The 12,746-nt window shown below is 45.4% G+C and overlaps 1 protein-coding gene across 13 annotated transcripts in view; it reads right to left on the bottom strand.

The window, feature by feature from the left end:
- The window catches only part of lama2 (laminin, alpha 2), a 140,415-nt gene that overhangs the window by 14,156 nt on the left and 113,513 nt on the right, over window positions 1–12,746 (bottom strand). For 8 of the 13 annotated variants that reach the window (XM_036975718.1, XM_036975723.1, XM_036975720.1 and 5 more), the window contains 12 exons: window positions 8,230–8,341; window positions 5,494–5,656; window positions 4,614–4,824; window positions 4,367–4,483; window positions 3,778–3,941; window positions 3,541–3,679; window positions 2,762–2,864; window positions 2,478–2,594; window positions 1,866–2,048; window positions 1,609–1,614; window positions 927–1,081; window positions 264–407 (listed from right to left, as the gene is read on the bottom strand). In XM_036975718.1, coding sequence (XP_036831613.1) covers window positions 264–407; window positions 927–1,081; window positions 1,609–1,614; window positions 1,866–2,048; window positions 2,478–2,594; window positions 2,762–2,864; window positions 3,541–3,679; window positions 3,778–3,941; window positions 4,367–4,483; window positions 4,614–4,824; window positions 5,494–5,656; window positions 8,230–8,341 — 1,614 coding nt within the window. The remainder of the gene's footprint in view (window positions 1–263; window positions 408–926; window positions 1,082–1,608; window positions 1,615–1,865; window positions 2,049–2,477; window positions 2,595–2,761; window positions 2,865–3,540; window positions 3,680–3,777; window positions 3,942–4,366; window positions 4,484–4,613; window positions 4,825–5,493; window positions 5,657–8,229; window positions 8,342–12,746) is intronic. The other 5 variants (XM_036975719.1, XM_036975721.1, XM_036975725.1 and 2 more) reach the window with 1 other exon arrangement.

The raw sequence follows: 12,746 nt of genomic DNA, 5'->3' as shown, positions 1-12,746 counted from the left end.
ATGATTGGTATTTATCTTCCATGTTGAGAAATATCCACTGGTGGAACGATTTCCAGTGAATTGGTCAACAACACATTACACATCCCAAGCTAGAGACAAGCCCAACCTAAACAGTGAGAAATGGCCCTAATAATGTCAAGTTCCACACACAAATGTATTAGTTGCCCAGAGGTTTACCATATTAGGGTTAAGTGATTTACTTAGCGATTGTATCCACAAACACACACATCCATCCCAGTGTGGTGCTATCTCCTCTGACTCACGTATTTGGCACTGCCCAGGTAGAAGAGTAGGTTGTCAGGGGAGGTGGTTTTCACATTCACAGTGATGGTGTTGTAACGGCCTTTCTTGATTTCTGGTCGATAAGCACGGATACAGTCTCCCCCGGAGGACACGGACACTTTAATCTTTACATGGAGACACCACATGGATCTTTCACCAGACAGACTGAAAAGGCCCGACCCACTGGGCACACACTGGTTGAATCAACGTCATTTCAATGAAATGACAGTTGAACCAAAGTCGAATAGACGTTGAATTGACTTCTGTGCCCAGTGGGAAGAAACGTTCAGGAAAACACAACGGTGTAGTAACAGAAGTACACGTGCAAGAGCAACAATTTGTTATTTTACTCTTTTTGTACCGAACAAATAAAATAAAAAACACTTTATCAAAAAGCCTTGAGTGTAAGAGCCTGTGTGTGGAGGAAGGAGCAGAAAACATTTTATTTGATAGAATGTTCTTTGTTTAACAGAGGCTTCCCTCAACCTGTGGCGATGCATGTGCACCGCAGCCTAAAGAGAACGAGTCGTAGATCATGGTTCCCGTGATGATGGCACAATTAGCCGAATGGCCGGCTTAGAAGCCACTGATCAAAGCAGTGGAAACAGAGGAGGTGGGAACGAGAGAGGAGGAGTGTGACTCACAGAGTTGGCCTGCTTGCGCGCCTGGTTGATCAACTCTTTAATCTGAGAGATGTTCCTCTTCAAGTTGTCCTGCAACTCCTTGATGGGCTTCAGCTTATCCAGCAGTCGGTCTGCCTCGTCCTCCAGGTCTTTCACCTTGGCCCCCGCTGCATGGACTGACACACACACACACACACGCACAAGAACAAACGCACACAAGGGACGGACAGACACGCACACACCGGGTAGAGCGACGTCAGTCTAAAAACGCCAAAGATCGCACTTCCTTACTAAGTGCTCTAGATATTCCAGAGCCACTGCTTTCTGTGAGCCAGGCCTATTAGTTAGAAGTCAGCGGAGAGATGGCAGCATCATAATCACTTATTGAAAGGTAAAGAGCTGAAAGCGGCTATGCAAAAGAATAGGATGACATCGTAAATGGCTTGCCACGCGCTCATAATTAGCCACCGGTAATCATTCCAAGGCAAACATTAGGATAACAGGCGTAGTGAAGCGTTTTAATCCCGTTGAAGTGAAACAAAGAGATGGAATGCTGAGGAAGACAGAACGAAAGGAAGAAAGAGACATTTTTTTGTTACTATTTTTTCCCGGCAGCTATGGTACAGCCCATGCAGCACTACTGGGTACTCTCTCTTGTCGTCATGCAGGAGCTTTAATCAGGTAATATGAAAGGTATACATACTTATTGCTGTTGGGGTTCAAAAGAAACATGGGACAGAAAGAAAAACACATGTGAGGTACATTATTATACAATGCCACTGTGTGAGACAGAAATGAGCCAGAGTAATAGCTATCTACACTAAATTGAACCCCAAAACCCCCCCGAACAAATGCATTTTAAGTCATGACTTGGCGCAGACAATACATTTATTATAGAGTAGATACTACAGCTAAGGCTTGCCTACCCTTTTGAACTACAACACCCAGAGGATCTCTTACTGTTTTTTTCAGGGTCCTGGATCATGTTGTTGGCCTTGTTGACGTCATCCTCCAGCTTGCTGTAGTTCTTCTTCAGGCCCATCAGGCTCAGGTTCATGTCTCTCAGTCTGGCCAGAACATTGTTGGCTGTGTCGTTGGCATCTCCTGCCTTGGCCTTGGTGGCCTGGAGCTTGGCTGCGGTATCTGGACAACACAGTTGGTATCCAGCATGTAGTAATCTAAAGTTCTAGAGAGACTAGTAATCCAACATGGTACGGACTATCGGAGGTCGTCTGTCCTACATGATGTCTTAGCAGCCTTACAGAAAGCGTCACGTCAACTCTGCTGTCCACCTGTCAGATGATTTAAACGCACCCCCCGCCGCCTCGTCTGCCTGATACCTTCCCATATTTAACCTGGACTGTGCCGCATTGACTTCTGTCACTGTGGATCTACAAGAGCGGGTGGCCTCTCACCTCCTAGCTACACCACTATCGATCCATTCTGTTCCAAACATCCTGGGCTCTGCCTGACAAAATTGCTCCAGCAGCAACACACATCAACAAGAAGTATTTCATTTGCAGCTTTCTTTTTAAACAAAGGTCATTCCCTACTGTTGTTCCGGTGGTTTACCATTGGGGATTGCATTCAGCTTCCGTAGCGTATCGTCCAGATCCTTGAGCAAGCCCTTGTTCTTCAAGCCGCCAGCTTTCACCCTGGCCTGGAGACTGCCCACACTCTCAGCGTTCTCTGAAACACAAAGACGGTCCGTTCGGGTTCCAAAACACATATCCACGCCAATTCTCCTCAGGAAAAACACAGCTCTTTGAAATATGTCTGGCGCTTATTATCACAGTTGGTGGGTGTTGTATGGGGAGAGGATCAACGTGCTTTTGTCTCAGTGGAACTGGGTTTACCTTTCACATCGTTCTCTAACTGCTTGGCTTCGTTCCACAGTTGAGCGCTCTTCCGAACAGAGTTCTTGGCGTTATCCTTCAAAGAGCCCTTGGGTCCTGATGCCTGGGTGTGTGTGTGCACCAAGAACGTAAGCTTGGATATCAGAACAGTGCATTCTACAATGACCGAATAATGTAGTAGAAGAATTACATAGTGTACATACAAAAATAAAATAGTACAAGATACTCATAGGTATCTTGTACTACACAAACACTGTTTAATATAGAACTTATAATATATTTTATCAATAGAGAACCTTAGGTGCACATGACTTAAGATCGTAACTTAACACATTAAAGTGCATAAATTAATATTTTTTATATATTTTTTATATATTGTTACAGTACAGTAATAGTGCATGGAGAGGAAAAGCAGTGTTTTTGAACAGAGGACACACGGGCTGAGGAGCCTCTCAGCCAGCTGAGCCTCTCCCTCTCTCTTTCAGAGAGAAGAAGGGAAGAAGAAAGAGAGGGCGAACAGGTTTGTCGCCACCTCTGCTGGCTGCTGCTGCAGGAGGCAGAGTCATGATAATAAGGGCGACAGTGCTGGAACTTTGATCTCTCCAGCGTTACAAATGGAAATGAATAAGGAAATGCAAAACGTTTAAATGCCAAATCTCTGCTGCTCAGCACATTAGAGAGAGAGGTCCTCTTCGAGTCCTTGCACGCACGCACACACACACACACACACACACACACACACACACACACACACACACACACACAGACAGAGATCTCACCAGCTGAAGGGCCTCTGTCCCACGTGCCCTGGCCTGCTTTGCCTCCTTGTCAGCCTCCTCGATGAAGTCCTTGATGTTGCTGTACGCGTTGAATGCTGCCGTGGCATTAAAGGACAGGTTCTTGGCTTCCGCCAGGATGCTATGAGGAGACAGCAAGAGACTTGGTTAGGACACCAGCCAATACACTGTCTGTGAGCCAGCCTCTGTGCCTGCCTGTGTATGTCTGTCTGTCTGTACCGGTCCAGTATGTTTGAGGACTCGTTGAGCTCAGCAGCGTGGTTCTCAGCGTCCTGCAGCAGGTCAGTCAGGGTGTTGCCACTCAGGCCCTGGGTCAGACGGCTCACCCTGTAGTCCAGCTGCTCATGGAGAGGACCCAGCTCATGCTCCATCTCCTCCAGATCCTACACACACAGAGAGACAGAGAGAGCGAGAGAGAGAGAGACAGAGAGAGCGAGAGAGAGAGAGAGAGAGAGGGAGGGAGAGAGAGAGAGAGAGAGAGAGAGAGAGAGAGAGAGCGGTAAAGGGGCAGACAGAAAGACAGATAGACAGAGCAGGAGGGCAGCACAGGCAGACAGAAAAAAACAGAAAGAGGGAGAGAGATCAAGCTGAACCCCCCTCGTTGATGCAGGTGGGACGTACAGATGTACAAATGAAGTCCTGGACAGAAGAAAGGTCTACAGTAAAGTCCAATAGTGCTGCAGGCTACATCTGTCTGACATCACAACAGCAACCCAACAGAGTAAAGGTGTGTCTTCCTTCCACAATGACGGGCTTGACAGGCCTGATTGGAGTTGGGATATGTGTGTGAGCAAAAGAGTGTGTATACCTCAATCTCCTTATTGATGCTGTCTGAGAGACCATTAGCTTCAGCCAGAATGCGCTCTCCATCTGCCAGCACGTCTTCAGTTCCTTTCTTCACTGAGCTCACAGCATCCCTCTTCCTCTGCAAACAGACAGACAAGAACAGTCGCTCCAGTAACTTTACAGAAACAACCACCCACGTTGTGAGCGATGGTGCATACATCGCTATGGGATAGTTAGTATATGTATGTATGTGTGACCAGGCTGCTGACTTCCAGGGTGGTGAGGTTCCGCTGGTTCTGTCCGGACAGGGCCCCAGCCTCCCTGCTCTTCCCCTGGGCATCCTTCATCAGGGCCTGGGCGTCATCCAGCTTGGCCCGGTGGTCACCCATCTTCTCTGTCACCTCTGCCTTCAGGTCCTCCGTGGCCTGGTGGGGGTCCCCGAAGAGACGCTTCACCTTCTGGTACAGGGCCTCCGCCAGTCTGGAGAGAAAAATAGACAGAGAAAGAGAGAGAGAGAAGCGTTTAGAGAAAAATAGACAGAGATAAAGAGAGAGAGGGCGATTGGGAAAGGGACAGGAAGAGGGGAAGAGCACATCAGAGCACTGTATGGTGTGAGAAGGAGGTAAGATATTCTTTGTCTCTCCTTTCTCCTTTCAACGCAGGATCAGACCAGCCACTAGATGTCACTCTTTCTTCTTGCGTGACTCTTCCAGGCCTCAGCCAGAAGGAAGCTGGTTGGATTAGAATAATATCCCTATCACCCACCTCAAGCCACTTTTAATTAGTTCATTAAGATTTTGCATAAGAAAAGTAAACTTTATTTATTCAGCTGAGATTTGCTGAAGATTATTTCTGGAATATAAAAAAATGAAGAAACAAAACGCACATGTGAAAGTTGGTACAGAATACCAGTATGTTTTTAAAGGGATCGCCTCCCTTCGTTTACTAGGATATGAAAGCATTCATTTAGCTGAGATTATGATGACCCAGGAAATGCAGGGGATGCCTTCCTAGAAATATGACACAGGAGTCATTCAGTGGTGTATAACATGTGTGCGTATGACTGGATGGTTCCATCCCTGTGTGGACCATAATAGCTAGACATCTCTCATGCTATCTGTGATCTGAGGTTGAGTAGTCAGGCCTTACCCCAGCTCCTCCTCTGAGATGTGCTTCTTGCCTCCCAGCTGGCGTTTGCGGAGCTCGGCTAACATGGTCTCGATCTCCTGGTGCATCTCGTTTAGGCTCTTCTCTGGAGCTCCGTTCCTCCTGCCCAGAGTCTCATTCAGCTCTTTAGCCTTGACCTTCAGAACTGGAGGATAGAGGACACGAGGAAGCCATTCTCATTTTAACACGCACATGCAAACACACACACATACACACTGCCATAAGGCCCAATTCTCCATCTCCTGATAGTGTCCTATACTGTCACCTCTAGCTGAAAGCCTGAGAACAGAATGTGTTGTAGAAATCAAACAGAGTTTGAGACATGTCTCCTCTCATCAAAACACACTGCTGCTGCTTTGACATGCCATGAAGATTACCATTATGTTGGAGGCAGACATCCAGACTGACTACCACATGTTAAATTACACACACAGAGAGAGAGAGAGACAGAGAGAGAGAGAGAGAGAGATAGAGACAGAGACAGAGAGACAGAGAGACAGAGAGACAGAGAGACAGAGAGACAGAGACAGAGAGAGAGAGAGACAGACAGACAGACAGACAGACAGACAGACAGACAGACAGACAGACAGAGACAGAGCAGGAGGGCAGCACAGGCAGACAGAAAAAAACAGAAAGAGGGAGAGAGATCAAGCTGAACCCCCTCGTTGATGAGAGAGAGAGAGGGGGGGGGGGGTCTGAAAAGGCTGTGCGTCTGTTCGCTAGGCTGCTAACATCAAAGAGCCATGCTGAATCCACCCTGGCCTCTCAACCTGCCCAAGGGCCAGTTAGTTAGTACAGGAAGTGTGTACTACTTTTGACCGACACTAGATGCCACGATGCAGCTCATGCTCATATGCGTGTCATGTGCGCACAGCCAAGGCTTTGTGTGCGTGTTCTCAGAGCACAGATGGATGAGCTACAGAAGCAGCTAGCTAGCGCCCAGATTAGATGAGCGGCTCAAAGGCAAGGCAGAACAAAGTGATTGACAACAAAAGCAGAAAAGTTTCACTTTTTTACATCCCATTCAATGGCAATTGGAGACTTCTTTTTAGGTTCAAAGACATTCAAATTCTGCTTGACAAAACAATGTACTTTAATCAAATGAATGTGGTCTTTGAAATCAAAAACCCGATCAGTTCAAAAGAGACGGGGAGAGAAGTTGCTCCGGCTGGGTTCTAATTAGAAAACAGATCATCAAATAAAAGATGAAGATGAGACTTAATTGGATGCGTTCCTTACATTCCTGAAGAGTTCCAACATAAACATTTCACGGCATTACAAAGACAAAATATATACCTATTAAAGGAGCCCGGTGAGGAATAATGACATACCATGTTTCAAAGGCAATTAAACACAAACGTTCCCGTGGATCGCATCATCAGATTGATTCGTTTACGAATGCATCAGCATGGAAAAAAACTATCCAATCTCTTCCTGACCGCTTTCACGAGCTGCTCGATGTGCTTATGAAAATCTGTGGGGAAGTTAAGTGAGACATGCTCTGTGAATTTGACTTTCAGTGTGTTCATTGCTTTTTGGAAATCTTTCAGAAAATACTATTTTAATGTAAATGAGGATGGCATCTGTTAAGTGTGTCATTGCGCTCAATCAGTAGACATGTCAATAGCCCATTTGAACCAGTCCAATCCTGTGAAGGGTCAGAGACTGTGTTTGAGCCTCAGTGAAGGTTTGGGTGCATGTTTGTGTGTGTGTGTGTGTGTGTCTCTATGTGTGTGTGTGTGTGTCTCTATGTGTGTGTGTGTGTGTGTGTGTGTGTGTGTGTCTCTATGTGTGTGTGTGTGTGTGTGCCTCTCTATGTGTGTGTGTGTGTGTGTGTGTGTGTGTGTCTCAATGTGTGTGTGTGTGTGTGTGTGTGTGTGTGTGTGTGTGTGTGTGTGTGTGTCTCAATGTGTGTGTGTGTGTGTCTCTATGTGTGTGTGTGTGTGTGTCTCTATGTGTGTGTGTGTGTGTGTGTGTGTCTCTATGTGTGCGTGTGTGTGTGTCTCTATGTGTGCGTGTGTGTATCTCTATGTGTGTGTGTGTGTGTGTGTGTGTGCGTGCGTGCGTGCGTGCGTAAATCAAATCAAATTGTATTGGTCACATACACATATTTAGCAGAAGTTATTGCGGGTGTAGCGAAATGCTTGATGTCTATGTGTGTGTGTGTGTGTGTGTGTGTGTGTGTGTCTATGTGTGTGTGTGTGTGTGTGTGTGTATGTGTGCCGTATAGATCTGGCAGTACCAGTCCCACCTGCTGTAGAGTGTGGAGCGGGGCTAGTCCATGCTGGCGAGGCAAGCGAGGCTGGGTGGAGAAATGTTCCCTGCTGACACTAATCACGTTGCCCACAGTGAGGAGCCACCACGTGCCAGTCCACTCTGATTATACCGCCTTCTCCAGACCCCATCCTCCATCCCTATTAATTAGGATATTACATGGCTCCACGGCTACAGCAACTAGGCCCTTTATCAAGTGATTCATCTTCCAATTTCAACCCAGAGAGAATGTCACAACACAGAGGCGCCTAATCACAGAGCAGAGGACACAGCACAGAGCCCAGGCACTAATTCCCTCAACATCCTGACCCTCCGGCCTTTACAACACTGAATTAGTACTCTGCTCTCAGACACTAAGCTAGCATTATGGCAGGAAAGTCATTTAGATTTAACCGTTTTTTTTTATTATTGTGGGAGAATCTTATAGGAATGTAGACGCAGTACCTTCTGCAGCCAGTAGGGTGTTCTTGACGAAAAGTTCCAGGTCTTCAGCTCGTTTGTGGATTCTGTTAGCATCATCACCTGTTTGCTCACCGTCTGCCGACACTTTGGTCGCCTGAGCAAGAACACACACACACACACCCACTCAATCAGTTGGATGGACATGAACTGATGGCTAGAGATAAACCAATCCAGGATGGGCCAGTGTTCCATGTTCATTCAAGATGCACCCTTGATTGCCCGTTTCCAATCCTGAATCCCGTGGCCCACTATGGTCTAACAATGGACAGCCTCAGAGTACCTGGTCAAACAAACCTATTTCATAACCATCAGTCAGACCTTTCAGAAATGCTCTATAGATTAAAAAATAATGATTGAGGGATTCAAGCAGCCATAAATGGAATGAATGGTTGTATAAACATATTTTACTGCAAAAGCTGTTATGTTGTGACATACCCCCTTAACTCAAACAGTGCAGAATTATACCTTGCTGGAGGGGGAGGAGGAGGAGGAGGGGGGGGGGGGGGGGGGGCAACATAAGCCCATGTAAACCCAATATTGCAAGCTCTGATATTGCTAATATGTGAAATACAAGTAGTTAATTGTCTGCCCTACATACACAAACAAACATTAAAGCAGTTTGGAAATATAGGCCTCTAAACACACAAATATAATTGGCGGAAATATCAATTATTAATATTTAAGATGAATGAAAACTTCAGTCTGGTAATCCGTTTCTGGTAAACCGGCCCATAGCGGGTTACACATTTCCAAGCTCTCAGTGCTGTATGGTCCTGCCTGACAAATATACATGTAGTAAAGCGTGTTTTTTTGATGATGGCTGACTATTGTAATTGGCTCTAAGGAAAACACCCCCTAAACTCAAAAAGTGCAGCACAATGCTCATGCAAGCTCATGCAACCCAAAATGGCTAACACTGATATTACTCAAATTCGGATACAGTTGAACATGTTGTGTCTGTTGTTATCAGCTCTAAGGCAAGTGGGCTCAGACACTGAAAACTGTCATTTTTTTCCCAGTGAAAGGTTCCTCTGTGGATTTGATATGTTTCGCCTCCACTCTTGCAATTACATTAGACGGCCCCGCTAGGCTTGACTCCAAATCAATATGGCATCCAAAATCCCAATATGGCTGCCACATTACCATTAAACTGTGGTTTAAACACGTGCATATCTGTGCATGTTTAAAATGAGATACATTTTTCAGATTTGTGTACTGTACTTGTACTCAATATTTTTGTGTACTTTAACTCTATTAAGAAGCCAATATGCCCACCATACACATTCAAACACATTTGTCTGGATATACAGCATACAAAGGAAGCATTCTGCTTGGCATGGCAACACGAAGCATTCCAAGACACGAGCATCTTTGAGAATCAGTGAGGCAACAGGGAGGCTCCAACCAAAGGAAAGAGAATCCAACCCTGGACTCTGACCCTCTCCCTAGCTGACCCTCTCCCTAGCTCGACAACTTGCCCCTGCAGGGAAAACTCCACCCATGATATTTGTTTCATTAGTCTATTATTGATACACTATATTTCCATTTTTGTATGTCAGCAATCAAGTTTTCAAGATATGTAACTTTCGAAATACAGCTGGTATGATGCATTTAGCATCATATTATGCAAAATGCTGCACTGATTGCTAACACGCAAAACACTTTTGGTACTACACTGAGTGTCTAAAACCTTAGGAACACCTGCTCTTTCCATGACATAGACTGACCAGGTGAATTCAGGTGAAAGCTATGATCCCTTATTGATGCCCCCTGTTAAATCCACTTCAGTGTACTGTAGATGAAGGGGAGGAGACAGGTTAAAGTAGGATTTTTAAGCCTTGAGACAATTGAGACATGGATTGTGTATGTGTGTTTTTCACGCTCATCAGTTTTCTGTATGTATCAAGAATGGTCCACCACCCAAAGAATATCCAGCCTACTTGACAGAACTGTGAGAAGCATTGGAGTCAACATGGGCCAGCATCACTGTGGTGCATGCCCCAACAAATTTAGGCTGTTCTGAGGGAAAAGGGGGGTGCAACTCAATATTAGGAAGCTGTTCCTAATGTTTTGTACACTCAGTGTATATCAACAATGGACTAATGAAAGAAGTACCAAAATATTGTTTTTGAGTGAAGTTCTCCTTTAAGTCGCGTCCTTACCATTCAGAATTGAGCTTTGATTAATTGCTAGTCCAATACGTCTGCCTGAATCCAACAAGGCCTTCTGCTGGCTCACTGCATTTGTGATGCACATTGGAATGGTTCGATGCACTCGTGTTTGGGTTGAGCCGGCACATTGCTTCTTCCAGACAATCATGTCCACCGTCCTGGCTGTCTGCCCTGGAGTTGCAGTGTTGACTTGGCGTCATCACGGTGTATGGGTGAAGGTGCAAACCACACACGACAAGCGCATAAGGCAGGTGTTCACTACAATGAACCAACCCAACCTGACAGTCAATGCCATCTTATTGGGCCTTCATATGTCATAGGAATTGCACCTCTCCTAATGTCAGTGCCATCCTTAACCTCCCAGAACTGTCCTTGATAGGCCCACTCCACAATCTGTCCTCTTCCCAGGCAGTTACTAGAGACAGAGACACCATGGAAATAGACTGCCACATGTCAGTAGGCCATTCAATAGCCAAAATGCCGTCTGGAAATTTCTGGCGTGCATTGTCCTCATATGTACCCATTTTGCTACCAACCCTGGCTGACCAGCCCATTTGACACCTGTACTGGGCTTTCATGCTGGGGTGACTCATGCATTGGTCTGGGAATCTGCAGTATTCCCAACATCTCTATAAGGACATATGCCATTTATGGCTAAACAAGATGCACATTGGGATGGTAAAACTTGCTGTATATGATAGTTTATGTTGGCTGGGGACTGACTGTGAGACAGTTGCTTGATCATCTCCACCTCCTCTGCAAACCTTTTACTGTCCATCGAAGCCCAGGGATCATCTTCAAATGTATATGGGTGTGGAGCTGTGCTATGTCCCTCACAACCAACGCTTCTCAGTCATAGTCTATGATCCAGCTACACTCGAACTAACCTCTAAGTAACCTGAGGTCACCGTCACAGGTGCTGTTACTCATCACATCTCCTGCTGGACGTGCCCCAGTCTATAACGGCCAAATTATCATCCTACCTGACTTCCAAATGAATATAAAGCCTAACATGTAGGACGTGACCTGCAGGGGTACGCCACATTTAACATGAAAAACACGAAAGGCACGTCTGTTTGTGACAGCCCTTTCACAACCAGACAAGCAACCATTCCACTACTGGAGTATCCCCGGCATCATTCAGGTAGGGATAACATTCCAGTTGTTAGTCAATGGGGTCTCGTTGGTATGCAAGCTGCATCTGCTGATTGCCTACAGCGAAATGGAAACGGATCATCTCAAAGCCCCAATACTCCGCCAGACATACAGGAAGGATAATACCATTGTTGCTACAGCTTGCCCCGAATGACCAGTTAACTGTGCAAACTGGTCAGGCCCCAGAACTACAACCACCACTGGCTACTTTGTCTCCTCACCCTGTTAGGACACACTCATGTCCTGGTCACCTCAAAGACTTTGAATCAACCTTGCACACTTAGTGTCAGTGAGGAAAATGAGGGATGTATAGTCCCAGTCAAAAGTTTGGACACACCTACTCAATGGTTTTTCTTTATTTTTTACTATTTTCTACATTGTAGAATAATATTGGAGACATCAAAACTATGAAATAACACATATGGAATCATGTAGTAAACAGAAAAGTGTTAAACCAAAACATATTTTATTTGTTAGATTCTTCAAAGTATCCACCCTTTGCCTTGATGACAGCTTTGCACAATGTTGGCATTCTCTCAACCAGCTTTATGAGGTAGTCACCTGGAATTAATTTAAATTAACAGGTGTGCCTTAATAGTTAATTTGTGGAATTTCTTTCCTTCTTAATGCGTTTGAGCCAATCAGGTGTGTTGTGACAAGGTAGGGGTGATATACAGAAGATAGCCATATCTGGTAAAAGACCAAGTCCATATTATGGCAAGTACAGCTCGAATAAACAAAGAGAAATGACAGTCCATCATTACTTTAAGACATGAAGGTCAGTCAATGCGGAACATTTCAAGAACTTTGAAAGTTTCTTCAAGTACAGTTGGAAAAACCATCAAGCGCTATGATGAAACTGGCTCTCATGAGGACTGCCACAGGAAAGGAAGACCCAGAGTTACCTCTGCTGCACAGGATAAGTTCATTAGAGTTACCAGCCTCAGAAATTGCAGCCCAAATAAATGCTTCACAGAGTTCAAGTAACAGACACATCACAACATCAACTGTTCAGAAGAGACTGAATCAGTCCTTCATGGTCGAATGCTGAAAAGAAACCACTCCTAAAGGACACCAATAATAAGAAGAGACTTGCTTGGGCCAAGAAACACGATCAAAGTCAAAGGTCAAATAAATAAGACCTTTGAAAGGCTGGTCATATGGCTCACATCA

The sequence above is a fragment of the Oncorhynchus mykiss genome, chromosome 4 (assembly GCF_013265735.2).
Source record: "Oncorhynchus mykiss isolate Arlee chromosome 4, USDA_OmykA_1.1, whole genome shotgun sequence".
NCBI lineage: Eukaryota > Metazoa > Chordata > Actinopteri > Salmoniformes > Salmonidae > Oncorhynchus > Oncorhynchus mykiss.
This window is presented reverse-complemented; position numbering and strand designations above follow the sequence as displayed.